The 26,131-nt window shown below is 51.8% G+C and overlaps 12 protein-coding genes across 12 annotated transcripts; 6 read left to right on the forward strand and 6 right to left on the reverse strand.

The window, feature by feature from the left end:
• Positions 1-129: 129 nt before the first annotated feature.
• MYCFIDRAFT_116032 (uncharacterized protein) lies at positions 130-1,929 on the reverse strand (the record flags this gene model as incomplete). The annotated part of the gene is made up of 2 exons (XM_007933548.1): positions 130-516; positions 736-1,929. Coding segments are annotated over 2 exons (1,581 nt in total), but the record flags the coding sequence as incomplete, so codon positions are not given.
• A 356-nt stretch (positions 1,930-2,285) lies between these two features.
• MYCFIDRAFT_63859 (uncharacterized protein) lies at positions 2,286-2,825 on the forward strand (the record flags this gene model as incomplete). Its single annotated transcript, XM_007933148.1, has 1 exon — positions 2,286-2,825. One exon carries the CDS (start codon positions 2,286-2,288, stop codon positions 2,823-2,825), a length of 540 nt encoding a protein of 179 aa, XP_007931339.1.
• Positions 2,826-3,314: 489 nt separating this feature from the next.
• Positions 3,315-4,411, forward strand: MYCFIDRAFT_179472 (uncharacterized protein; the record flags this gene model as incomplete). Its single annotated transcript, XM_007933549.1, has 2 exons — positions 3,315-4,059; positions 4,104-4,411. The coding sequence occupies 2 exons, from the start codon at positions 3,315-3,317 to the stop codon at positions 4,409-4,411; spliced, it is 1,053 nt and encodes a 350-aa protein (XP_007931740.1).
• Positions 4,412-4,442: 31 nt separating this feature from the next.
• Positions 4,443-4,851, reverse strand: MYCFIDRAFT_179473 (uncharacterized protein; the record flags this gene model as incomplete). Its single annotated transcript, XM_007933550.1, has 5 exons — positions 4,443-4,479; positions 4,509-4,565; positions 4,591-4,718; positions 4,748-4,787; positions 4,814-4,851. 5 exons carry the CDS (start codon positions 4,849-4,851, stop codon positions 4,443-4,445), a joined length of 300 nt encoding a protein of 99 aa, XP_007931741.1.
• A 55-nt stretch (positions 4,852-4,906) lies between these two features.
• Positions 4,907-6,352, forward strand: MYCFIDRAFT_200376 (uncharacterized protein; the record flags this gene model as incomplete). The annotated part of the gene is made up of 1 exon (XM_007933551.1): positions 4,907-6,352. The coding sequence occupies one exon, from the start codon at positions 4,907-4,909 to the stop codon at positions 6,350-6,352; it is 1,446 nt and encodes a 481-aa protein (XP_007931742.1).
• Positions 6,353-6,831: 479 nt separating this feature from the next.
• On the reverse strand, positions 6,832-7,865 carry MYCFIDRAFT_57482 (uncharacterized protein). The gene is made up of 2 exons (XM_007933132.1): positions 7,618-7,865; positions 6,832-7,566 (listed from the first exon to the last, which is right to left on the reverse strand). The coding sequence occupies exons 1-2, from the start codon at positions 7,721-7,723 to the stop codon at positions 7,154-7,156; spliced, it is 519 nt and encodes a 172-aa protein (XP_007931323.1). The 5' UTR covers positions 7,724-7,865; the 3' UTR covers positions 6,832-7,153.
• Positions 7,866-8,283: 418 nt separating this feature from the next.
• Positions 8,284-10,920, reverse strand: MYCFIDRAFT_179476 (uncharacterized protein; the record flags this gene model as incomplete). The annotated part of the gene is made up of 20 exons (XM_007933552.1): positions 8,284-8,390; positions 8,423-8,455; positions 8,480-8,501; positions 8,534-8,562; positions 8,593-9,074; positions 9,128-9,577; positions 9,607-9,618; positions 9,661-9,719; positions 9,755-9,765; positions 9,808-9,865; positions 9,898-9,941; positions 9,970-10,088; positions 10,123-10,140; positions 10,168-10,316; positions 10,342-10,464; positions 10,488-10,507; positions 10,540-10,547; positions 10,572-10,640; positions 10,668-10,831; positions 10,873-10,920. The coding sequence occupies 20 exons, from the start codon at positions 10,918-10,920 to the stop codon at positions 8,284-8,286; spliced, it is 2,025 nt and encodes a 674-aa protein (XP_007931743.1).
• Positions 10,921-10,956: 36 nt separating this feature from the next.
• On the forward strand, positions 10,957-11,333 carry MYCFIDRAFT_179477 (uncharacterized protein; the record flags this gene model as incomplete). The annotated part of the gene is made up of 3 exons (XM_007933553.1): positions 10,957-11,030; positions 11,063-11,091; positions 11,191-11,333. The coding sequence occupies 3 exons, from the start codon at positions 10,957-10,959 to the stop codon at positions 11,331-11,333; spliced, it is 246 nt and encodes an 81-aa protein (XP_007931744.1).
• Positions 11,334-11,513: 180 nt separating this feature from the next.
• Positions 11,514-12,416, reverse strand: MYCFIDRAFT_110557 (glycosyltransferase family 25 protein; the record flags this gene model as incomplete). The annotated part of the gene is made up of 1 exon (XM_007933554.1): positions 11,514-12,416. A coding segment is annotated over one exon (903 nt), but the record flags the coding sequence as incomplete, so codon positions are not given.
• Positions 12,417-14,121: 1,705 nt separating this feature from the next.
• MYCFIDRAFT_111709 (uncharacterized protein) lies at positions 14,122-15,009 on the forward strand (the record flags this gene model as incomplete). The annotated part of the gene is made up of 3 exons (XM_007933555.1): positions 14,122-14,292; positions 14,350-14,646; positions 14,698-15,009. Coding segments are annotated over 3 exons (780 nt in total), but the record flags the coding sequence as incomplete, so codon positions are not given.
• Positions 15,010-21,409: 6,400 nt separating this feature from the next.
• On the reverse strand, positions 21,410-23,002 carry MYCFIDRAFT_191312 (uncharacterized protein; the record flags this gene model as incomplete). Its single annotated transcript, XM_007933556.1, has 2 exons — positions 21,410-21,448; positions 21,791-23,002. 2 exons carry the CDS (start codon positions 23,000-23,002, stop codon positions 21,410-21,412), a joined length of 1,251 nt encoding a protein of 416 aa, XP_007931747.1.
• Positions 23,003-23,486: 484 nt separating this feature from the next.
• Positions 23,487-25,299, forward strand: MYCFIDRAFT_57486 (uncharacterized protein). Its single transcript, XM_007933133.1, has 2 exons — positions 23,487-24,924; positions 24,977-25,299. Exons 1-2 carry the CDS (start codon positions 23,569-23,571, stop codon positions 25,187-25,189), a joined length of 1,569 nt encoding a protein of 522 aa, XP_007931324.1. The 5' UTR covers positions 23,487-23,568; the 3' UTR covers positions 25,190-25,299.
• The last annotated feature ends 832 nt before the right edge of the window (positions 25,300-26,131 follow it).

A 26,131-nucleotide genomic window follows, 5' to 3' on the forward strand; every position in this document is an offset into this window, starting at 1 on the left:
GCCGCTGTCGTCGACTGATAACACATCATGGGAATGAATCGGTATCTCAAGGCCAACATCAAGGGATGGGGCTAGTGAAGGTGTGCATGTTGCCAACGACGCTGAATAAGTCCTCGAAGGTGTCTTGCGAGGCGTTGAGCTGCTCTGCTTTCTGAGCGCGAACATCTCCAGATTGAGGCCCTTGCTAAACACGCTGGGCTCTCGAGAGGAAGTCGTGCTCTCGAAAGATGTGTCAGGAGTATCTGCCAGACTCGCTCTCCGCGAGTCGGTCGACGTGGTAGTTGTCACCGTGGCTTGAGACTCGTTGGTAATGCTGGCTTCCGTTTCTGGAGTATCGACGAAGACGCTTAGTTTCTTCCGCTTTCGCTGCGAGGGAGTGCTCGTCTCTTGCGTCGACTCTACAGTAGCCGCAGCATTAACGACTGCCTCCGCTACCGAATCATCCGACCAGAGCTCGAACTCTTCCTGCTTTGCACCGCCCGACTTCTTATGCAGGGGCGAACTTGCATGGACTGGCTGCTTGCCGAAGAAGCGGCTGGTGGAAGATTCGAGGGTTGAAGCGCCCCTCAGAGCAGCGGCAATGCCAGAATCTGAGCATAATCGCTGCCTCTTAGGTGATGCCCGGTGTAATGATGGTGATGGATCGGTCGCAACACGTCGCGACGCTTGTGGTGCGGTAGAATGCGGCAGTCCATTGGTAGATCGAATAGTGCCAAAGGCTCTCGGAGCTGTGACCTGAGGTGCCGACCATGACCTCCCAGCCTGAGACTCAAGCAATTGGTTCTGCGTTGGCGAGGGTGTGAACGAGTTTGGGTCGAGCTCGGCAAGCGGTATTCTCTTCTTGAAGAATTCATTGATCGGTTTTCCAGGCTTCTCGTTTGGTGTGTGAATTATCCTCTGCCGACTTGCAGGATGGTAGAAGCTTCGGGGCAGAACGATAGGCTTCTTCGTGTTCGGGTCCAAATCGCCACACGCGACACCTGCGGCTAATTCTGGGTCCACGGCCTTCCCAATGAATGGCATGGAATCTGCGGTCAGTCCAGTCGGTAGTTGGTTGAGATGAGTCAAGCATTGATCCTCTGGGCAAAACACCCATTGGTACATAAAGGTCTTCTCTGCCCGGGAGAAGTCCTCCAGATATCCCTTGGGCACTCGCATCTTGCCATCGAACTGCACAGTGCGAACAACTCGATCGAGTGTCTTGTGCTTCCTCACAAGTCGATACGCTGTCTTCAAGCCCATCTTGTCGATTCCAGGCAAGTAGTCGCAGCCACTTAGCATAGCCATCATTCGGAACTCACGATCCGTCCAGCCCACCAAACTGATCTCTCGACAGGAGGTGAAGTCTGCTCGACTGATCATCACGCACTCGCCGTACTGGTCAAGTTTAGTTAAGAGGCACTGCACTCCAAAGACCAGCAAGTCAGAGTCCTCGCTGATGACGCCGTCGATAATGCCTTTCTTCTCCAGGTAGGCCATCTGGCTGTCTGCTTCGTATGGAGCCACGACATATTGCACATCCAACTTCTTCAGCTCTTCAATCAGCTCTCTAGCCATGGCGGGTGTGACGTCGACCGCTTTCTGCAGCTCCAGCTGCGCCTGACTGGGCCTTCCCATGCGCAGCATCTCGAGTCCCACTCTCTTGCTCTCCTTCCTCTTCGCAGCACGCTCCTTCTCGGTATGCGCCTTACTCGGCAGATAGTCGCCATCAAATACCAGGTAAGGCTTCACGCCGAAGTGTATGAGCATGCGCACGCGATGGAGGGCGAAGTCGATGTGTTTCCGCGTCGGGTTGCCTTCTGCCAGGTCAATGGCACAGGAGACCGTGCCTCGATGTAGCCAGCCATAAGCGTCGATGCCAAGCGTCTGCCCTGCGAAGTTGCGGAGATGTGTCGGCTTATGGATGCTCTTGAGCAGCGGAAGCAGGCCTGTACCACAGTGTTAGAGACGGGTGCATGTAAGTACTTGGTGATGCCTATTTGTGCTGACCCTGTATGCCCATTGTGCGGCGCGTCCTGTACTACAATCGAGCTTCTGTCAACCCATGACTGTATTCTACGAGTTCTATTCCTGTCGTCTCTGCGCTGCGCTGCCTGTCGTCTACCAAGAATCGAATGCGATGCCAATGAGGTCAAGCAGAGAGGCGCGTCGACGCGTTCAAGGATCAGTCGGAGCTCGGCGAATCTGTTGCGCCGACGCAGCACATTTTCGACTTCGACTTCACGAAATTTCCCTTGCTTGCCTTGTCATCGACAGAAATCTTCTCCAAACATAAGGCTTGCAAAATGCCGTCGAAATTAAGCAAGGTGCAGAAGCACGTCACGAAGAAGAAGGGCGCCAAAATTCATGCTTTACACGAGAACAGCAGAGATGCCATTCGGCTTCGCAGAGCAGCCGCCAGAGATGAGCGAGTGAGCAACACGAATGCCACAAAAGAAAAGCAAAATCGACCTTGGTTAGACCGTGTTGCCTTCTTCCAGGAAAACCTGCCCGAGACGCTCCATCCCCTTGAGATTGCCGAGACGCAGGCTTTGATTGAGCGATTCCTGGCTCGCCACGATGAGGAAGTTGCAGCACTCAAGGCGGAGAGGAGACCGGGCAGACCAGCTTCGACGAGGCAGACCTTACTTGAGCAGCAAATCAAGACTGAAAAGGCTGAGTATGAGAGTGGATTCTGGGTGCCGAATATGCAGGATGAAGAGGCATTGCAGAAGCTCGATGCGTGGAATGGTTCATGGTTGGCTCTGGCGCCGTTGAGGTTTGTGCGAGTCGACAATGCTGGCGGTGTGAAGGAGAGCCAATTTCCACCCCGAGGTGCTGCTTGAGATGGCGAATCCAAACGGTTCATGACCCCGGCTGAGAGAGGATTTGAATTAGAGGTTCCTCACGGCAACAAACAACGTGGATGTTGAACATGAGCGAATCGCAATCAAGCCTATCCAGATCCGCGATCAAAGGCTCAATGAAGCCCACACATGTTCCATCGATTCTGGCGGACTGTGTATCGCGGTGGGAAAGTCTAGTTCTTGGAGAACTCGCAGGCTTGAAACTCCAGCAATGATATGGTGCACAGATCAACGGGTTCTGGAAAAGATTCAAAGTACCCGCTGCAACGAGCAGAAGATGGATCTGGTCCCATGTGCACGTGCTCCTTCTTCACAGCTCCGCTTGGTGCTGCATGTGAGGTGGAGCAAGTTTGCATGTGCGTGACCCGCAGAAGCTTTGACCATTTCGCTTCTCCGACTTGTCTATTCTTAAAGCTCGTAATAATACCTTTCTCGTTGCAACACGACACAACTCGGCAGTAATCACACATGGCGGTCGATGCAGTCGCGCTGCGCGGAAGCAGCGACGAATACCTTAACAACCCCTCTACCAACAAGATCAACATCGCTCGCCAATGTGTCTTTGATACTACTGAGCTGCTCGAAGCCATTCTTCTTGAGGTCGACATATTCACTACACTTGTGGCGTGCACTCGAGTTTCCAAGACTTTCGCCAATACTATCTCCAGCTCAATTGCACTGCAGCGCGCTCTATGGTTTCAGCCGACTCCTGCGTCGCTGCTCGACCCGGATACTTCGAAGCTCAATCCGTTCTTCGTCGCGAGTGGCAAAAACGCCAATTTCCATTCTCTATATCGAGGTATTAAAGCTACGCAGAGCAAGACTCCTTTCGGCCCTAAGGATGGTGACTTCGAACGCATTCTCGAGTCGACAAATTGCATTGCATTGGAAAATTTTCCTCCTCGCAAACATCAATATGGCAGCTGGCGTCGCATGATTCCGATGCAAGATCCGAATGAAGAAGGACAAGATCCACATTGGGTTCTTGACTTCCGACGCGTTCGCCCGGACGTCGCGCCAGGATATCTCACGCTGTACCACATGGACGAGTGTAGTGATTCTTTGCGTTCGCCTGGAGATACGACGATCGCGATGCAGGGACCTATGTCTATCTTCGGTCAACAGAAGAAGCCGCCGACCATGGAGGAGTTGATCATGTTCTCTGCGACAAATGAGACAAAAGGCAACTGGGATGAACTCATCAGGATCTGGAGTGGAGAGTTGCGGGGGACCGAAGAACGTATGAAATGGTGCAAGCAGATGACAGAGAGAAAGACTACCATGCTTGCTTGGCCCTGAACAAGACTGTCGGCATAGCACCTGGCATCCTGAGCTCCATAGCGTCAGCGCTCGACTTCATCCTGAGCACACTGACTGAGGAGAACGTAAAGCTTTACTACACGATACGATACAAACAACCGAGGAATTGGGGCTTCAGAAATGAGTATGGGACGAATAGTCATGCTAATGCTCATGACAGCCTGATCTTCATGAGCATTCTCAAAGGCGTTGCAGATTTGGAGATAATTACTCGTCCCGTAGGAATGCTCCCAATTTCCAACTGAGCATAAGGGGAATTTTTGGTATCACATTGCACTAGCAGAACATATCTCGTGCAGCCCGCGATGTAACTCTCAATCCTTTCCACACCACAGTACATACATGGGCCGGAGCTCGGCAGAATATATTGCCGAGTGAAAGCTTAAACCTTCACGCTTTCTAATGACATTCGTTCGAACTTCACCCTTGCCTTGAATTCAAAAATGTTTCGCTGTCTGAGAAGAATGAGCAAATGCCATCTGCGGCTGATACAACACGTAGATATGGTTTCATCATATGCAGAACGAATCCGCCGCGTGCCAACCGCGTAGCCTTGAGTACGCGTTTCTGCATGGGCAAACGCTGACCCAAACGCCCATGTAAAGCTCAACTTCCTTGTCCCTCGATATTTCCTGCATGCCTTCGACCATTCAGTAGCGTCAGGGGCCTGTACAGTCTGGAACATCTTCTGAACGTCAACGCGAAATCCTTAAACCGACCGATTCGACATTCCACAAATCATGGCTCCAAATCTGATGAGCATTCCTCGCGAGTTGCGTGATCAGATCTGGGAGCAGGTCTATGGCACTCCGACACAGGTCCGACTGACTTGTCACGCCATAGAAGACTCGTACAAGCAGGGCGAGTCGAAGCGTTATCCAGAACAGCCGGTGGCAGAGTATCCGCCAGTCGAAGACGACTCAGCAGCGGCTCCCTCCCAGAGCAACGATGTCGACAGCGAAGCTGACTCGGACGCCGGCGCTGGTGACGATAAGTCGCAGTCAGAGGGTGACGGTGACGGTGACGGTGACGAAAATGAAGACGAAGAAACTGCAAAGGAGGACGAACCCATCGACTTCGATGTATACGAATTTCTCAAAGAGCATCCAGAGTCCGACGATGAAAGCTATGATGTTGACAGCGAAGACGACTCGGATGAAGAGGAAGTTTCCAAGGGTTACAAGATATTCGCAACATCTCCCGTCGACACCTCACTGCTCATGGTCAGTCATCAAGTCAGCGAGGAAGCTGCTCCTTACTTCTGGGCCTCTTTGACGCTAATTTTCGAGTACACGGCGATTGGCACGATGCGTTTCCTAATGGCACTGCCGGCTCCTGCGCTGGACAACATCAGATCCATCGGCCTGACGAGCTGGATCTTCATGGACGATGACAAGGACTCGTTCCACGCCTGGAACGGTAGCATAGACACCCCTCTTTACCATCGCCCTGACGGACCGACACTCATCACACCTTTCGCATCTTTTCTCGCCTCGCATCTGCCCAACCTGGAGGAGATTTACCTCTACACACCTACTGGAGGTGACGAGGATTTCTATTGCCTGCCAGCATCTCTCGATCTTCACGAGATGCTCGACTCTCGTTCCGTCAAGCGACTACACCACGTATTTCTCGGCGATCCAGCCGCGAAGATTTTGTCGAGGTGGACTAGCAAGGATGCTTTAGAAATTCTGATGGGTAGGATTCCGGCTTTGGTGGGATACCACTGGTATCGACTTTTGTACCCCGAGCCAGAGAAGCCGCGGGGCTTCATCCATCCAGCAGATGACGCTTGGGAAGGCTCGCTAAACCAAGCCCACAGCGAATGGTTTGAAGACTCCTATGACTTCAAGAAAAACGTGAAGGAAGACTTGGCTTCGCGTTGGAGCTGGAGTGGTCGCGACATCGACTTTGGAGGCGATGGGAATGTACAGGCTGTCATAACAGTGCATGCGAAGAAGGAAGAGGGTCAAGATCCGTTGCATGATTCTCCTGAAATCCTCAAGGCCATTTTTCGAAGTTCCAAAGTAAAGTCTCCTAATGTTGGGATCAATCACAATGACCACTCCATGTTGCGTTCTCAGGATTTATATAGTCAACGTACGACTGATGAACGGGACAACCCAGGCCAGGCTCAACATACACTCATGTTTGACGGCGAGGCAATTCGAGCCATTTTGGTTTGAATGGAAGGTGGTGGCGTATACTACTATACTACTAAAGTTTCCATGGGGTTTGAAATCAGTTCGTTCATTTCTAAAGTTTTGGTGCGAGATTTGTCGATTGCATATATTCGTGTGATGGCCCATCAAGGTGGCTTCTGCTGTGAAGCACTCGGCTGACCTTGTTGCTCACAGTTCTCATGGCATCGCTCTCTCGCAATCGAAATGGCATTGTCAATGTCTTGCGAAGATCTGGGAGCTTACAGGCTGTATCCGATGTGCTTTCGGTAGGTAATTCAACCGCGATTGAGAGCATGGGGTAGAGCAGGTTTAGCTCATATTGACAAGTTGAATAGTCCAAGATGCCTCTTCACGATGCCGATTCACGTTGTAGACAGCCGTAGAATCTGCGTTAGGTTTCTCATTTCGTTCTCGAGGCCACGTTGGTGATGCCGTGTTCTGGGCCAAGTGAATTTGCGCGGAAACGCGGCTTCAGTAGTAGTAATATGCTCATCGAGCTCTCTGTACGCATGTATGAAGAAGCCTGACCAAAACATTACGCCTCGCTCATGGCTGAACAATCCCGAAAGCCCCAAGTCCAGACCATCCCATCCCGCCTACTCCGCTAATGCCCAAAAAGCCAGAACCTTGCCATAACCCATCTAAGCCATGGTATTAATCCTCCCATCAGCTCGCGTGCCTGTTCCACGAAGCCTGCTCACACGATGTCCTCAATGTATGCAATACAAATGCAAGTGCTGAAACCAGACGCTCGCTGTGAAGTAAAATCTGCAAACCCACCGATCACTGCTGCAAAGAGCGATCCTAGATACCCTTGATAGCGACAGTCCGTTCGCTCTCGAGCTTGGCCTTGTTGCGGTCCTTCTCCTCCTGCTTGCAGTCTTCAAGACCGGTACAGTTGTGACTTTCCAACATGCGGTGCCTGCCGCAGAAGTGACCTTGGCAGAAACCGCAGTCACCGACGATGCGCTGGGCGGCGTCTTTGCAATCCTTGAAATTGCAGCGGATCTTCTTGGGTGCGCCGCCACGGATTGGCAGGGCCATGTGCAGTGTGGACTCTCGGGTCACATTGTAGGATGAGAGTGTAGCGGTCAGATCGCTAAGGTGGCTCCCTGCATGCGTCACACGGAGCTTGGCTTCGGGTGTGTTGGTTCGGAGGGCGACCAGGGAGCGGAGGGTGCCGACGGTGGTGGACTCGGGGATAGTGATGGGGAATGCTGGGCAATGTTAGAAGTGGTCACGAAGATGGCACAATCGCCCATGCTTACTGTCACCGGCGACATTCTTGACAAAGATCTGCATAGTCGGCTCCGGCTCGGCTGACGAGGCTCGGCTGGAGAGGGACGAGATGGAGCTGATGCTGTTGGAGCGCATGTTGGGCGGAAGTGATGGGTGATGTGATGTGGGAATAAAATGATGCCCGTGCCGGGTATGAGTCGTGGGGCGAGGCTGGTAGTCTCAGACGCTGGGCTAGCCTGATAACGGCGATGCTCAGGTCGCGTGCCTGATACTGGCGGATGTCGCTGCTTGGCTAAACGGTAGAATGTGTGGCTTGCTGGCGATGGCAATGGTCGATGTTGGAAGAAGCGTGCAGGTGGAGCGGAGGAGGAGCGCAGGTGGCAGGCTATAAGTAGGTTCGTGGTGATTAGGTTGCTGCACTCGTGTGACGAGACCATGGACCCTTTCACTTTCACTTGGGCCGGCGCGTGCTGCCGCTGCCGAATCAGCCTAGCTTCTGACTTCCGAAGGTGACGTAGAAGTTCTCCCATATCACCGCACCGCAATTCACCCTCCGAGACACCTGAGTGCTGACGTCTGTCTGCAGAGCAGAGCAGAGCCTTTCTTCCACTCCTCCTCCGCTGCCGCCGCCGCCGCCGCCGCCGCCGCCCGGCATTCATGCATAGTGCCGATTCCAATGCACTCCATACCCTGCGTCAAACTTCTGCCCATTTGTGCCGGGTCATGTGTCGTGGCAGAATACGTGGCCGCTCATTTACCGCCGCCTCAGGCCATCGGAATAGCATGATGGGCATGAGAAGCCCTGCACTTTGCGCCGGCCCCGATCGCCTTCACTGCGTCGACTGAGCATGAACTTTGTCGCGGTCGCTGCGCCATGCATCACTATCTCACGCTTACCGCGCGCTTGATGCGGCTGAACAGCTTCTATTGCCAAGACATTCCAACGCAGACGTCAAGGGAGGGCTCGAGCTGGTCTAGACTTCCTCAGCTACCTTTCGTACCACATGCCATCGGCCACGACAACACGACGCAACGATTCAAGTAGCGCCCTCGCCAAAATGGACACACTGTGGATATCTGATACCAGAAGACCTCAATCTGTATGCTCGGTCTAAGTACAGCTACGCTCTCGCCGCTCATCCTGTCCCCCGATGGCCCGTGAAGGCATTTCTGATGATCTGGCCCCTGAAAGCATTTCTTCATGGTTCGGACCATGGATTCGCCATATAAAACCGCGTCTGTAGCGGAACAACATCGTAAGGAGCGTTTGGCTTTGAGAAGCAACTGGAAGCCATTAAAAAGCAGATATGATTGTGAAGGACAATGAAGCCACAACAAGCGGCGAGGAGACGAGAACACTAACGCAGCAGTGGGAAAGCTGTATGGCGTGTAACTTCCTGGATTTTCCCTTGCGTCCCGCGCAAGTCTCAGCAGTCGAACTTGTCCACCATTGGATACGCAGTCTGAAGCGCCTGACTTATTACGCCTGGAAGTTGATGGCAGTCAGCATAAATACGCGCAAAAGCTTGTATGGGTCACAGCGACGTACCATTCCGGCCGTGAGGCGCATAGAATTTAAGGCTCGTTCCTGCATCATACGTAGGCCCTCCTCTAGGCTGAGTCTCACTTGGCATATCGTGCCCGGCAATCATCGAGCATGTCCAGTCGCAGAGGGTTTCCTGGCAAAGATTCGTTTCTGGCTTCCCGATCTTGCTGGCGATGGTCTGGAAGACAGCGTTGCAGCCAACGCCATGGTTGTACACGACGCCGATCATGATAGAAAACTCTTCCCAGCTACTTGTAACGCTTCGCGATTGACATTCTGCCGTGTTTACATCTGGGACGCATGCTCCATGATCGCAATTCAGTCCGGAAGTGTCTTCATGTACTGGAAGCGCAGTAACCAGAGCCAGCAGTGTGGACAGAATTGCAATGAAGAAATGCATGGTGGGTAGCTGCATTGGTCGTGTTATGCTGCATAGTTCTGGGCTTCGAGTGCGTTCTTATACGCCCGTCACTTCAGCAGTCCACTTTAATCCACGATCGAATCTCGATGCCCTTAACTGGTTCACAAACAGAATTTGGCATTCTGGACGACACTGACTCCTGGAACTTGAACCTTCAGGAGTAACTTACCTGCGGAATCAAAAGTCCAGTACGGAACACCTCGACTGGACCTGCAGAATTGAGGCATTGCGGCGTAGTAGTTCTAGGCATACATCGTCGTGGTGGCCTCCAGCCAAGGAAGAGCATGTCACGGCTGAACGGCTGACAGTTCTGTGTGCGACTCATGTTTTGTCAAGCACCACAGTGCGACGCTCGTGAACTGTAGAACTACGTATCCCCTCGATCCCTTCTGATTCTTTCAGATCTAACAGTACTTCTGCAGATGAATCGCATTGGTGTGGGCATTGGAAGATCTCGGGCCCAGAATACGAAGATGCCGCAACTCTTCCAGCCGATCTCGATCTCAATGTCGCGCTCACTAAAAAAGAAGCGCCTGGGAAGTGCTCAGATATTCGAGGCTACCCAACTTTACGACTGTACTACAGCTGGTAGGATGTTGACATGTACGACACCTACATGCATGCAGTGCCAAGAACTTGGGATGAGTAAGCACATGTCGAACCGTAACAACCGGAGACCTAATCATATGCTGTAGTATTGCCTCATTCATGACAAATGGAACGTATCCCAAGGAAAGAATCTCGACGAAGTCGCTCAAACACTTGCCTGACCCAACCGCAGCTCACGCCGTGGTGATTTCTGACGACAGAACCAAGGCGCTCATCAAGTCGAAGTTTCAGGAATCTCAATCTCAATTGGCGGAGGTGCAGATCCCTCAACACCTTCAAGTTCCGTCCTGTCTCTCTTGTCTGTGTTCAAAGATGTCAAAAACCTGCTTCTCGATGAGAGCCTCTTAGCACTACGCATTAACGATCCCTTATGACCGATGCGACTGACAAGCACAAACATGCAGAACAGCTGGAATATGGACTGGATCGATCCCTTGGACTCTGGATCGCCGTACGACTTCGACATCTGAAAAGCCCTGGGACACAGCATTGCCTTGCATTACGAGCTCAGCAGCCCGGAACCGGGATGACCCTGGTATCGTATCCTACAACTACCATCCCGAGATCTGATTTCAATCTGATCGGCGGACCTTGGTAGTATGAGGACGATACTTCGGAGTTCCATCGAGCAGAAGACTTTGTAAATCAAGCTCCACCGTATGTATCTCTTCCACAATCGCCTCCCTAAATCTCGACGACTGCGAACACGGCACCATCGCTCGCAGCCATCGCCTCCCACAGCATGACTCTCCCCATCGTTAGATTTTTTTTTTGGCCCCGCGGGGACCCTGGATGCTAAAACGTGCGGAGTTCATGGAATCATGTGAACCCGTCCGTCTCTCAAACCGAACAATCTTTTCAATGCTGTGAGATACCTTATTCCTGTGCGAGGAATGAGGTCAAATTGGGTTCGGTGTATATGTATATGTGAAAGGGTAGGTATATACAGAATTCTAATTTTTTTTTCTTACGGGTATTGGATCTTACAAATCGAGTTTTTTGTTAGAGGGTGTGCAGAATTTTGAGGGTATTCGTTGCGGTTGAAACTTGAGGGGATTTATGGGCTGTTTATTGAATTTGGACCTATATGTGATGATTTGGCGGCTAGGATGGGGGGGGAGCGGGGGGGGGGGGGGTTGGATTATGCCCGTTACTTCTTGGATGGGTGAAGAAATGGGGAAATTTAAAAAGCTTGTTGGAATGGGAAAAGGAAAAGGAGGGGAGTTTATTTGTGGTGTGGTGTTGTTGTGCTATGCTGTAACTTTGACTTCATGTTTTGGCATTTCCGCCACATTGACGATTTCCAACCTGCCCGTTGGGTGAAGTTCTTCATCGATATTCCTCTCCGCTGGTCTCGTCTCATCCAGCCATTGACTCTTCACCATCCCCTCACCTCCAAGCAATCTATCGATATTCTGTTTCACAGAAAATACAATGTCCCAAGTGAATTCCTCGTGCATCTTACCCTTCTGATGATCGGGACTGATATCGCTGTCATGTTCGCTCGTCCCAGCAGGTCGGTACGTAGAGATTAGCGGGGGATATGTCGAGAAACAATCGAAAGGTTGGATGTGTCCTCCTCTGTGCGCACAGACGTCGGAAACTGCCGAGTCGTACGGGGATATATTGTTCCTCAGTGCTGATACGAGTTTTCGTGCTCCCGACTGCGTCACAGCATAGGCGAATGTGCAGCTGCCACCTTTTTGTCGGTAGATGAGTCTGGTCGTGTTGGTTTCTACTTCTGGCATTACGTGTGGCTGTGCCCAATGTGAGTGACGGTGTGAGGTTGGTGGTACTGTAACGTCGTTTTCAAGAAAGTAGATTGGTTGTTGTGCTTCTGAGGGTCCTGACTTGCAGTGGCCTGGCCAGAGGAGGTCCCAGCCTGTTCCGTAGGGGGATGTAGTGGAAGTCGTCGATGAGCTTTGGTCATGATCTTGTATGAGCTTGATTCCTGTTGCAAATTGAGACATTTGTGTTTTGAGAGAATAGTCCCAGTCGGCGTCGTCTTCCAAGATCAGAGCTGATTGCAAATTGTTCTCAATGATGTGGTCGAGGACATTCATGTGAGCTCGCCACGAACCCAGTAGAGACATGGCTTGCTTCCACCCTGCAGGAATCGCTTTCTTAGGCACATCCTCGCCCCGAATTCCTGGCCACCATTCGAAGTCGATACCGGTGATGCCAGCAGACAATGCCATCGTATCTCTTTTGTCGGTCCTTCCTGGCAGGCCAATCGCGAAGACTTTCTGGAACTGTTCGTGTCACGTCAGCCGTAATTTTGCAGCGAAAGCGACGAAGCCTACACCAAGAGTTCTGTTGAGTATGTCGTCATGCTGGACATCGAGGTGGGTTGTGGCGAGATGCTGCTCCTCATTTATAGGTGTGTGGCCGACGAGTAAGTATGCGAATATCGTCAATGTCACAAACAGGACGCCTGCGCCCACATAGTAAGGTCGTCTTGATGTTGGCTTCTGCAGGGATAAATTGGCCCATTCTTCCAGTTTGGAGGCCATATCATGCCTTGAGATGGACTCGCTTTCTGACATGGTCAACCAGCAGTGAATTTGAGGACATGAGGTTGAAAGTGCATAGGCACAGGTCATGACGAAGGGTCGACCAGCTCACGCGACTCTCCTGATGAGGTCTCGGCTCGTCTAGGCCTCTGAGAAGGGCTAAGACTACTGAATGCATCAAAGGATCCAGGACGTTCCCAAATTTGACCTAGTGCCCGTGAGTCGATCGCGCGTGGCTTTTCCATGATAATACCTCTCATTATTGATCAGATATCTCGGGCACAGGCTGATGAGGCTGACACGAACTGTGAGAGGAGGCTTCTTGTGAAATGTGAATGACCAGCATCCTGGTGAGGCGTGCACATCTCATCAGATGGCATGTTTGTCGCTGATTTCTTCGCACATTTGTCAACAAGAATGAGATCCAAGAGCAGCAGGACATGCTCCGACCGGAAGCCGCCAGTCGACATGGACGTCTTTCATGAATTTTTGTCATTTGAAGACCAATCCTAGGCCCCTTGATGTCCTGTATAGCTGTGCAACAAACATGGTCATTATCAACCGTTCTAGCCCGCGCCCCTCCACCACAGTTTGGTACTCCTTTTTCCTAGATCGGAAGGCGCACGATGGTTGTTTGGCGGGCCGATTGCCTACCGTAAGAGGAGATCAACGTGCTGGCGATCGATTCGCAACGATTGTTCCATCTTTGCTTCTTAAGAACGTGACGCTGCCTCGTTGACGGTAGTTGTTGTACTTCTGCACGCGAAGGAAGCGTCCCAGCATGGCAGCACGGGAAGGTGTTGGAATAAATAAGAATGTGGTGTTCGAAGGACAAGGTGGAATTGTAGAGTTCAGTAATCGCTTGGTCAGCCAGCCACAGCGGAGCGGACCGACGGCGCCAAGAAACTCCGAAGCCGTTATCTTCGATCTGCTCTGCTCACTGTCATCGACATCGACATCTACGCAACCACAGCTGCTTCACATGATTGCAGCCTCTGCATCCCATGCGAATTCACAGCCTTGCTGCCTGCCATTCTTGAACTGCAGCCTCCCAATGCGGAACCAGCGGATGGGCTCTTCCCTTCCGTTCCGAGATTGTTCTGCATTCCCACGTTGGATCGACAGGAGCATCATCCTTTGAATCCGTCGGCTATACCTATTTTATTGCAGCCACATACGCAAATAGACTTCCCATACCAATGGCGCGCGACGTTACAGACCCGCTAGGTCTCTTGCCATGTGCTTCATCTTATGCTCCACCGCATCACAGCTCTTTATCACCGGCGCAAGAGTATCACCGGCGCCTGCCAGACGCGATGGAACCACGCTCGGGGTGTCGTTGAGAACAGACAGGGTCTACTGACGATATGTAGCATGCTGAGTCTACGAAGAGCGACACGCGAACCCGACGAGTAACACGACTAGCTTCGAGGCGCGACAAGAGATGGGCTGGGTGCTGGGCGCGAGTCCAGAGGTGGAAGAGCGCTCAAGATGGAAGGCGATAGTAGCGACGATGCTGGTCTTTACCATTTTGATGCTGCTTACCGTCTTTTTACGGGTTTGCGTGCGCAGGAGCACAATACATAAGGAAGATTGGATCACACTAGTGACGACGGTATGCAGCCTGAGGCGGATATCAGCAAAGCCAGGCGGCAAACGCTGACAAGCACAGCTCTTCAGCGTGGTATACGGCGCCACAGTCATCATTCAGACTAGGTACGGTCTGGGTTTGCCTGTAGCGCTGCAGCCAAGACAATATGCGCGAGCACACACAATCACGAACTATGCTGCAAAGCCATTCTATCTATGGGCTTTGGCTGGTTTCAAGCTGGCTTTATGCATTAGCTATCTGCGAATGACCAAAGGCAGCACAGACCGGCGGTATCGAGTCTTCATCATCGGCATAGCAGTCTTCTGTGTGGCTATGAACACAATCTACGTGTTGCTCTCCATGTTCAGTTGCAATCCGGTACGTGCGACTGCGAATGAGCACGCTCCTGCTTCTGACTTATTTTTTCAGCTTGCAAAGATGTTCGACACAAGTATCTCAGGCTCTTGTTTGTCATTCGCGCCCATCAACTATGCTATCAGCATCACTGCCATAGTTTGCGACGTGATCATTTTCTTGCTGCCCATACCTTTGATACAGAGACTGCATCTAGACCGTGCTGTAAAGCTTGGGCTCACCATCATCTTTGCGCTTGGCCTACTTACTACAGTGCTTTCGATCATGCGAGCCACGCAGATTGACCGTATTGAGTATGGCGATGGCGATACATCCTACTTTGTGATTCGCAGTGGGCTGGAGCTGAACATTGGGGTAAGATCAAAGGCGGCTTCTTTTCACGCTGCGAATGCACAGAAGATAGACGGGAGTGCTGACTTACCTTCTTCGCAGATCATAACGTCTTGCTTGCCAGTACTTCGCCCGTTGCTTCGCCACGTTCCTCGGAAGATCATATCTCTCTTACCACGCTCGACCGGACATGAGACAGCTCATCCATCAGCTGTCGAATTACCCGGAGACTATCCTGTTACGCAGACCATCGGAGGCAGCCTCTCGCATCACTTGTCAAGCCATTCCGGAAAAGGCTGGAAGAGCATACCACCGCTGCTTCGAAGCAAGCCTTCCCGGAAATTTGACAAAGGTGTAGAGCGGATGACCACGACCATGCGGGGCTCGGACGAGAGTCTTGTATCAGGCGAGCAATCATTTGGCAATCCTTCTTCCCACCCAGAAATGCCTAAGCGAGCTTCCCGACCTTTTAGCATGACTCGGCCCTTGACTAGCACGACCCAGCATTCAGAAACGGAGACTGTGATCACAGGAGGTGGCCGCCAGAGATGGGAATCAGAGAATGGTACTGGAAGGTGGGAAGGCTTCGGAGGCGTAATCAAGACTGTTGAAGTTGATGTCTCGACCCTCCATGCGACCACTCCCACTGCGCCTGCTGACGGGCTCGTCGAGTTTGGCAGAGGGCTTACCAGACGGGATGAATGGGACTTTCCTACTCCGCCAGGGACAGCGAGGACGTATTCCAGCAGCAGAAGCTGTGCAGCGAGCAAGACCGATCAGGACGCAGTGTAATTACTGCTCTGGGTTTGCAAGATAGGATTGTCCATATGTGTCACTTGACAGGTCTCGTCTTGACTTCAAGTTCAAACTATCTCAGCCACGACTATCACTGCGAGAGCCTCTCACTGCTCAGCCCTCGTTATGTGAAGACTCCGTCACTTGGGACAAAAGGTGTAACGCAAAACACAAAGTGAGTAGAGTGAGCATGCATGTGGTAGTCCGTGCTCGTTAAGCTGACCTTCTTCTGAGCGAAGAGACTCACATGCAGTGGCAATGTCTTTGTTGTGATCACTACCGAAGTCCCGTTCACATGCACGCGAATATACATCTCTCTTACCTACCTAATCACTGTCGATCGTTAACCTTCGCGCGCCGTGCGCAACTCTGCGGCCCCCCTCGGAACTCTTTCTGCTACACTAGCAAAGGCTTCGACACTATTCAGTCCCCGGTGGTGAGCACACTTTTATGCTTTTCTCATCTGCCGCAAATCCGGATCGCTTCGAAAGGCGCAATATACCCGTCAACACCCTATCCGGGGCCATCGTTTCTTCGAGTGGGCGACTCGTTAACCGTACTGCACGAACATACTTTTCACCACAAAGCCATTTGAACGCGCATGATGCGCCGCGTTCCGAGCGCCCTGCTACGCCTTGGACTAGGAGTCATTTGGCGCAACTCGGGCTATGCGAGCGCAAAACAGATCTTTGGCCTTCCAGATACCGATTCGAATCATGCTTCGGCAGCCAGTGTTTCATATGGATCTCATGATATTCATTCGCCCATTCCATCGACAACATTGCATCATGATAAGGCTGCGATGACATCCAGGCCGACTAAGCTCGGCGGTGAGGCTGTGACAAGCTCAGCTTTGCTTGATGCACGGCAACAAGAGCCCATCACAGATGCGTGTACAGCGCCGAGTACCATTTATGTTGGTCAAGCATCATGCTTGCCCTTCGTCGCCGACACTACCGGTTGGGTCTGTGTCACATCAACTTCTACGACGACAGGATGCAATATTGGTGGAGACACAATATCCACAACATCGGTATCATCCACTTCAGTCACGGCTCGGTGCGCTCAGACGGGATGCGCTGCCTGCCTCCCACTGACTGATACCCCTCCTACTCCTCTCACCGTGGATTGCAAGAACTGCTCAACCACTGGCGGCTTGGTGTTTGCTGCCCCGATCACAACATTGCCTTCCGACTACAAGAGTGGCCAAGCGATTGCGACAGGATCAACCGCACAGCCTGCCGGATCCGACCCATCAGGCACAGGCCCGGCGCAGTTAGGAGGACGTGATACTGTGATCGAAACAGCACCTGCTGCAGAGAACAGACCCGCGGCTTTCATTCGAGCCATCGAGGACTTTCTTCGAAAAATTGGGCGACATGTTGATATCTTCAACATGGTGGGTCGGAGAGCTCCGGAACATCCAAACTACCAGGCTTTCTCCCTGTCGGCCGTGCCTGCTCAGCCTACCCGGACGCCCGAGAAGCGCTCCCTCATGCAAGCACAAGACTATCCTGGCGGTCACGATGAATTTATGGTCAAAGAAGTCGAGCAAGCTGCAAACGTAGACATGCTTGTTTATCATCGACCGCCCGGCACTGGAGGAAGATCATCTGCTAAAGTCAAGGGCTTCCGCACGAATGCTTTCAATCTGGCCGTCGACAAGCTTAACGCATGCACATCAGTCATGGTCGTATCACGAAAAGGTGGCTACATCTCCCACATATGGGAAGTTCCGACGATGATGGACGAAACGCTATTTCAAGAAGATGTTCTGTTCGGTCTCTTCGAGGGAGATGATTCTGGATACCTACCCGGCATTTCGGACCATTCTCATGATGCCTCGCTCTTCAATACTTTGAAGTTTGGCGAGACTCAGAACCTGGTTCAGCCTATCATTGTCACTCCTTGGATTGATCCATCATTCTGGGGAGATGAGACTAGGCCTTGGCGTTTTATGCATGAGATTCAGCGCACTAAAGATCAGCTGCAGGAAATGTTCCGCGTTGAGCCGATAGTCCAGACGTACAAGCTTCTCGAGGGCGACGATGACCGAACGGTCAAGCAGAAGCTCGAAAATACGGCTCATGGAAAGGTGGTGATTCAGTACGATCCTCGCCAGTATTTGCCTACAGAGGAGGTAATAGACGCACAAGGGCAAAAGCATACGTGTGTGAAGCAATATGCTGCACTACGCGTCTATGCCGATGTCAAACAGGAGCCGATCTACGAGGATACGTGGCTAGCAATGCCAGAGCAGGCTTCCGAATGGGATCCAGAAGTCGATACTCAGCAGCCGCTCAAGTTGCATAAACTTCGAATACGCGATGAGAGTCAGCAGATTGTCATTTACGGTTGCGTGAAGCTGGACCCGGACGAGTCATCAGGGTGCAGTGCCTGCACGTCTGAAGGAGGCTGCAGCTTGGATCCCGATGATGACCAAGGACAGAACGGAACGCCTGCCACGAGCGCTTCGACATGCCCGGTATGTACCTCAAGCATGTGCGGTCTCGATCCGAATGATGACCAAGGAGAAAACGGAACGCCTCCCACCAGCGGGCCTTCATGTACGGCTTGCACATCTGGTACTTGTGGTCTCGATCCCGACGAGTCGCAAGGCGAAGACGGCCGGCCACCTTCAATGGGCAATGGCACAGCTCCGCCTTGCTCGTTGATCACTGCGACTGCTGGAATGGTGAATGGCACTTCGTATCCTGGCGGATCTGCTTGTGGCTGCGGGAGTAGCATAGGTCCAGTCCGCACAACGACCGGCAACGATGGCATGATGACATTCTTCTGCTCGAACGGCCCTTCCAAGACCGCAGTCAGCACAGCTAAGCCATCACAGTCCTGCTCCGTAGTCACCCAGCCCGGCGGCGTCATCAACAATGTGTGGGTGCCTTCCAGCGAAGCTTGCGCTTGCGGCTCTATGACTACAGATCTTGTGACGCAGCTCGGCTGGAATGGATCTGAGACCTTATACTGTGGTAATGGCACGAATGCTGTGGCCATCAGCACAACCACGCAATCCGCTACAGCAGGACTCAGTGGGTGCTCGATCAGTTCGCAGCCAGCACAGACTATCAGTAGCGTCGGGGTCGTGACTCTTCCCGCAAAGGAGACTTGCAATTGTGCTGGTGGGCGACAAGCTCCGGTCACGACTTGGAAGAATGGCAACTCTTGGTACATTGGCTGTGCCTACTCTTCGACTGCTGTGGTTCTTTCGACTGCGGCGGGCCCATTCATTACTTCCTGCAATGTTACCAACGAGGGTATTGTCACACAATCGTCGGGCAGTACCAGGAGCCGAGGTTGGATGTGCCACTGCAATGACGGCCTCACTACTCCGGCTGAATCATCGACCTTCGGGGAGGGCATTGGGTATGCTTGCCCTACGGCTCCGTATGCCAAGCCAGTCACAACCGTGCCTATCTCTGGATGCAAGCCATCCCACATCGAGCCTATGACATTTGCACTGAGTGGACAGCCCACGACTACATACACTGATCACTGGACTTGTGGTTGCGCCAATGGTGGAAATGTCGATGCCATAACTTCCAGTTTGGACCATTTTGTCACGGCTGTGGGATGTGCTACCAACATGTTCGAAACGTCCTACGTAACCACAGCGATCCAGACTCCAGACTCATGCACAATCACTCGGAACATCAAAGGCCCTTTCTGCCAGTGCGATAAAAGCCGTGCTGGATCACTGGTCACAACGAGTGGCAACTACTATTGCACGCTTGATGGTTACGCTCAGAGCAGCACCACTATCCCAGGCCCAACGGTGACCATGACGCCTATTGATAAACCCACACCAAAACCGACCCAGACTTCTTCTTCTGAGCCCGAAATCGCGGAGGATACTTGCAGACTGCATGTGCGTCAAGCGTTAAGAAGTCATGAGGGAAATCCGTACAGTCCTCACACTTTCGTCAATGTCACTGTCTCCGACTGGGCGCAGCGCGAATTCTTCAACGAGCAGCACACCTTGGACTTTTGTGAACCCCCATTCATATACTACACAGCTCCTTTCTCGAACTGGGCGCTGGTGCATAACCTGACTGTCGACATCTGCGCAGACAAAGATAATCTTGTCAAATGGGGCTTGGACAAATACGTCGTCCACAACAATTTTTCCAACTTCACCCATCTCAAGGATCTCAGCAACGAACATGAAACGAATCCATACATCTATTCGCTAGAAAAGATGGTCACTTTTGGTGATGTCAAATGGAGCTCTTTGATGAACAAGGACAGCAGTGATCCGCAAAAACCACACTGTAGCTTAGGAGGCTGGGCCGAAGGTGATGTGGAAATCGACGGGACAACATATGATCACACTCAGGACTTTGACTGCTGGTTCCCGTGCGCGATTATGAGACTTCATACGCCTGACAGCGCCCCACCACCGAATCCTCTCGATATTGGTCTTGGCGCCGACGTGTCCCCACCAGTCGCTTCTGGTGAATGCAAACTTCATCTGGATGAGTGGACCAAACCTACAGGGGACTTCGGGGATAACCCTGAAGTCAAATGCAACATCACAGTATGGGGCCCATCTGGTGCCGTGCTCTGGCAGGACGAGCGTATCCGTCATTTCCACGATGGTCCATTCCCCCTCGTTAGGCCTGACACGAATACTGTGGTTACATCAACCTACCGAACTCTAGCGGAGGTCATGACCCTTGATCTTGGAGTCGGCAACGGGCAAGGCACGTATACATCATACCAACAATATTCCAAAGGTCTTACTTACGGCGATCTCGCCTGGACGGCTGACCTCGACTTCAAAGTCATTCCCCCACCTTACTGCTGGCTGGGAGAATTCGGGGTACGGAATATGGACATATGGAACGATGATTGGCGTCAGCGACAGCTTATGGACTGCTGGTTTCCTTGCGAGGTTGTTGATGTGACGCCGAAGTATCCTAAAATTTGCGCGGAGAATCCTGCGATTTGTGGATTGACTTCGCCCCCTGAGCTCACGGTAGATGTGTAATGCGGGATGGGATGGGATGGGATGGGATGGGGAGAAAAGAAAATTGGTCTTGAGCTTTAGAAAGATTTGCCGTGGGGGGAAGACGAGCGAAGCGAAGTGACCTATCTGCAGGGTCTGCGCGAGGACGGTCTGAGAATTCTGCATGCTGAAAGGAGTATCGATCTTTTTGAGCGTTGAGAGCGAGCGTTGCTTGCTTTTCTACACGACAGGCTTTCTCGAACAACATCTACCCTTCCACATACCCACACTAACCTTAGATCTCGAGAACCTCTGCGCATCCTCTCATTCCGAAAATCCCAAGAATCCAAAAAAAACTCCCCCCCAAAACTTTCCTCGAATTCTTTACGAAAAGAATACATTATCTACAGCCCCCACCGAGCGAAGAGCCTCCCGTCATTTCGCTCGCGCCTCTCTGGGTTTGCAAGCTCCCAAGACCAAAGAAATTTTATATCGGAAGCGAATTGTGCAGTGATAAATCGAAATCGGGGGAATGGCTGAGGATTTGGTGGGCAGGAGAAGGAAGGAATCTATTAGACGGGGCGTGGGAGGGGAGGGAGAATGTCAGCGAACTTGCATGTGATCATCCATTCCATACGTACGAGAACGGTACTGGACGGCTCGTATCGTGATATTCGGTTACGAGTTGTGTAACACGCCGGGGACATGGCACCAAGACTGTACACTGTACATCCCGTCGGGCGTTTGGTGGCGCTGTTGAGATTGAAGGAAGATGGGGTCATGACTTATGAACGAGTAGAGTTTTATAATCTCGGCAGAAAAAAATGAAGGCGCTTTGCTTGGTTCTTGATGACCTCAAATAGCTATACCAATTCGTTCCATGCAGCGTTAAAAGACGGATAAGTAGGATAATGCACGGAACATTGCCCACGTCGTAGCAATTATAACAATAACAGGCATGAGTAAGCTGAACAGCGCTCTACGGTCCGCTGTCCAAAACACCGGAACCGGTTTATCAACATCGCCTTCCCCATGAGTCTGGAAGCCAATGACTGGTACGTATTTGAAGTCAAACACAGATAAGCGTCCTAGTCCATTTTTCTTCTCATCAAGAACCATTGACCACAGTTCGCGTCTGAAGGTCCGAATCTGCCATCTATCGAAGAGAGGGATGCTGCGATTGATGTAGCACATGGCGGCGAAGTAGACAGTCTGGCCGGCTCGCAAAGCCCAATAGTAGGGTGTCGGGCGGCTGATGTCCATAGCGTCCGCGAGCTCGTTTCCATTCAGCCAGCGGAGGTTGACCTCTATCAGCGCTCTCGAAGCGTAGAATGGAGGCTCAAGCTCAAGCGCACGGATCATGTTCCAGGCGAGCATTTTCGAGGTTGGTGTTGGGTTGTAGCTGTAGAGAAGATTGATCTCCATGATGGCCTTGGCTTTCTCAGGTGTTGCGAAATGGTCTGTTGGCACACCCATGTATAACCCAACAAGCCGCCACAGTGCCAGGTAGTCGAGAATCTCCTGAGGTCGCAAGTAGATGCCTTGCCTGGGGAGTCCTCCCCAGATCAAGTTTGACGAGAATGCAGCAATAGTCCCGATGGAGTCCGCATCGTTGACTGGTACGCCATGCTTCTCGGCGGAATAATATGATGGGCGAGTGGCGGCGAGTTGCATAATTCGGCGGCGTACTCGTGCATGCAGGAATCGTACGCGGAGTGCCGTTGCAAAACCAGCACCGCCAGGTCGAACGGAGGCCAATGACTCGGTGACTTGCAGACTGAATTGCTGGGTTTCGAGCAGACGCCTACGAGCTGCCTTGACTGCGAAGCCGCCGGTCCTGGTCAAGACCTCGGAAACATCGCCACTGCTCCCAGTACCTCCGATCAGGCTTTGATATGCTAGGGCAGTGAGTGTGGCGGCTCCATATCGGTAGTAAAGGTCCTGGCCTCGAGCGATCTGCTCCCAGTCGACCCAAGGAGGAAGCTCGGTTACTTCTGACCAGAGTCGAGAAAGTGTGGGATCTTCCGCATGATGTTTCTCGAGAAGAGCATAAGCATCAATTGGAGAGGACGGTTTGGCATGGGCTGGAGCGAATTTCGATTCAAGAATGTCCAGACAGTCCTCGGCGAGTTCGTCGTAGGTCATTCGGAGGCGGTTGTATTCTTCTCGCGAGAGGTGGTCTGCGGTCCAGCGGAACCGGTGGCCCCAAGTGACATGTACCTCTCCTTGACCAGGTGTTGGGCCATGGTGCTGCTTTTGCTGCGCAGACATATCGCGTCATGAATGAGATACTTTGGCCGGGAAGTTTGGATTTTTCGAAGCATCCCCAACATCTGAAGCCATAGAGGTGAGCTGTATTTAGTTCTACCTGAGATGGCTGCTGACGGCGCATAGCTGAGTCAATGTGGCCGCGACCACTGCAAACCGCAGCTACACCGTAGCGAGGCGGCATCGGCATCGGCATCGGCATCGCTTGATGCGAGTCAACGCGTTCACATGCGGCCTTGGATTATTACTGTTATACCGCCGGGAGGAAGAGCAATGTTGGTAATTGCACGCCCTGTCTGATGCATATGAGAAGGCGTCCAGGTGAAGTGATGGTGTAGATTGGCCACAAGACTTGGTCCGGGCGGGTCGGGGCGGCCACAACTTTGGCATCACGGCATGCCTGCGCTGATGCAGGGACAGTGGGACACCATGTGCTTAGCCGTCATTGCAATCTACCAAGTTGCAACACACGTGAGACGACAAGATACCGGTATGCGGTAGAATCCGAACAGCGCGGCCAGCGACAGCGACACATCTCGACACAGCAGACCTCATACCTCCATCTCACCATGAACACAACCCTTGCGTCGCTGCAAGCCGGCGAACTCCCGACCACTGCGCTCGCCTTCATCGACAATGTTGCTGCCTCCTTACAGAAGATCCCAGGTTCCTCCATTGTAATACGATACATCCGTTCATCATACCAGAATGATCCCGTGCGAAGCGTCGTCGAGCTCTTCTTGTTCCTCTTTGCCGTGAAATACTTCTTGACGCCTACATACAGCACCAAAAAGGGGAAGAACATACCGCTGAGCGAGTATGAGATTGACGAATTGGTGGAGGAATGGCAGCCAGAGCCATTGGCTGGCGAAGAGACCGATTTTGAGCGACACGAAAACGAGAAAAGACCCATCATTGCTGGGCCAGCAGCACCCAAGGCCAAACTCACCAACGGACGAACGGTAACGAATCTTGCCAGCTACAATCACTACAACTTTGCCGCCAATCAAGATCTTACGAACAAGGCCATCAACACCGTGCGCACATATGGTGTTGGTCCCTGTTCACCTCCTGGCTTCTACGGCACACAGGACGTGCACATGAAGAGCGAGGCAGATATCGCTGCGCATCTAGGTGTGCCGGCTGCGATTATCTATGCCCAGAGCTTCTCGACCATCAGCAGTGTGATACCGGCATTCAGCAAGAGAGGCGATATCATTGTTGCCGACAAGGCTGTAAACTATCCTGTGCGCAAAGGAATACAAATCTCGAGAAGCACCGTCTACTGGTACGAGCACAACGATATGGAGGACCTCGAGCGCGTGCTGCAAAAGGTGGTCAAATCAGGTCAGGGCAAGCCATTGACGAGACGGTTCATCGTAACAGAAGGACTGTTTGAGAATGTTGGAGACATGGTGGATCTGCCCAAGATCATCGAGATGAAGTTCAAGTACAAGTTCAGAATCATTCTTGACGAGACTTGGTCATATGGCATTTTGGGAAGGACCGGCAAGGGTGTGACTGAACATCAAAACGTGGATCCTAACAACGTCGACATGATCATTGGCGGTCTTGCTGGTGCCATGTCTAGTGGCGGAGGTTTCTGTGCAGGCACGGAAGAGGTCGTTGAACATCAGCGTCTGTCTGCTGCGGCCTACACGTTCTCTGCAGCGCTTCCTGCATTCTTGGCCACCACTGCGTCCGAGACAGTCACAATACTGCAAGAAGAGCCAAGCATCATTCAGAATCTACGCGAAAACATCAAGGCAATGCGAGCGCAATTGGATCCGAGGAGCGACTGGGTGCAGTGCACAAGCTCGCCCGAGAATCCAATCATGCTTCTCACGCTCAAGGACCAGCACGTCCAGGACCGTGGCTTTACGAGAGCAGAGCAGGAAGCGGTGCTGCAAGATTGTGTGGACGAGGTGAGTACATTGATAACTTCTATTACAGCTACATACCTAAACTTCGCAATAGGCCCTCAATAACGGCGTTCTTATCACACGCCTCAAGTCCATGCCTCAAGCGCTCGGCGTGGCACCCAAAGACCTTGAGAAGGAATGGCAGGCCAGACCCGCTATCAAGGTCTGCATCACCACCGGTTTGACCAAGAAAGAGACAGAGAAGGCTGGCATCATCATCAGACATGCGATCACCTCAGTAATGAAGAGCAGAAAGTGGACCAGATAGCGGCACCGAATCATAGGCTTGGCGTTTGGATGAAATGGAGCATTGAAAGTACGGTCGAGGCCGGAAGCATGTATAGCGATTATAGGAGATGTAATATGAAGAGTCTTTTCAAAAGAGTTAACGTTCGCTCGTTGATGTATATTCTACCTGCTAATATTTGACGTGCAGTACATGAAGGCACAACTCACATGCGGGCCCCGACTGGCACCGTGAGAGCTCAAACCTTGCAGCGCGCCTTCCACATGTACTTGCTGACTTGAAGACTTCACTTTCCATCTGACATGATTCGAGCGGAGCGACAGATCCAACAGGCACCTAGAGTAACCTAAGCGAGCGAAGCGAGTAAATAGTTATAGAAGGTGTCTAGTGGATCTGGCGTAGAGCTCGAGAACAAATTAGATTAGTGCTATATAACGTATATATATACGATTAGTTAGTAAATATAGTATTAGCTAGTAACCGGCCCTACACCTATAGGCTAGTTTTAAGCCTATATAAGAGGCCTCCTTCTATAGAGTAGACAGATTATTAACCTCGTATAGCACATTGTTTATATTACGCTCCTATAATACCTATATTATAGGGCTCTAGTTATTAGCCTAAGCGACAGTCTCGTTATCCTATCTTACTAAATATAGCTACCTATATTACTATAGGTTATATTACCCTCGGTAGCCTATACTATTGCTATAAGTAGTAGTAGTAGTATTAGTTTCCGTCCTTTATTAAAGCCGAAGGTAGGGCTATCTCTTTATATCTAACAGGTTCGGGTATATTAAAGGTAGTCTCTAGGTACGAATAGCTATAACCGAAGCGAGGGTACGATAAGAGCCTATAATATAGACGATACTAAAGTATCTTAAGGGGCCGTTACGATAAGTAGAGAAACCTCTTAACGAGGGCATCGCTTTAACTCCGAAAAGCTACAAACCCTTAGGACTA

Source organism: Pseudocercospora fijiensis (genome assembly GCF_000340215.1).
Source record: "Pseudocercospora fijiensis CIRAD86 unplaced genomic scaffold MYCFIscaffold_10, whole genome shotgun sequence".
In the NCBI taxonomy this organism is placed as follows: Eukaryota; Fungi; Ascomycota; class Dothideomycetes; order Mycosphaerellales; family Mycosphaerellaceae; genus Pseudocercospora; species Pseudocercospora fijiensis.

Bases quoted from the DNA above. Each gene is read 5' to 3' on its own strand.
- MYCFIDRAFT_57482 (XM_007933132.1), bottom strand. From the start codon at position 7,723: ATGCGCTCCAACAGCATCAGCTCCATCTCGTCCCTCTCCAGCCGAGCC. The intron at 7,567-7,617 runs GTAAGCATGGGC...AACATTGCCCAG, and splicing joins CAAGAATGTCGCCGGTGACA to CATTCCCCATCACTATCCCC.
- MYCFIDRAFT_57486 (XM_007933133.1), top strand. From the start codon at position 23,569: ATGAACACAACCCTTGCGTCGCTGCAAGCCGGCGAACTCCCGACCACT. The intron at 24,925-24,976 runs GTGAGTACATTG...ACTTCGCAATAG, and splicing joins TGCAAGATTGTGTGGACGAG to GCCCTCAATAACGGCGTTCT.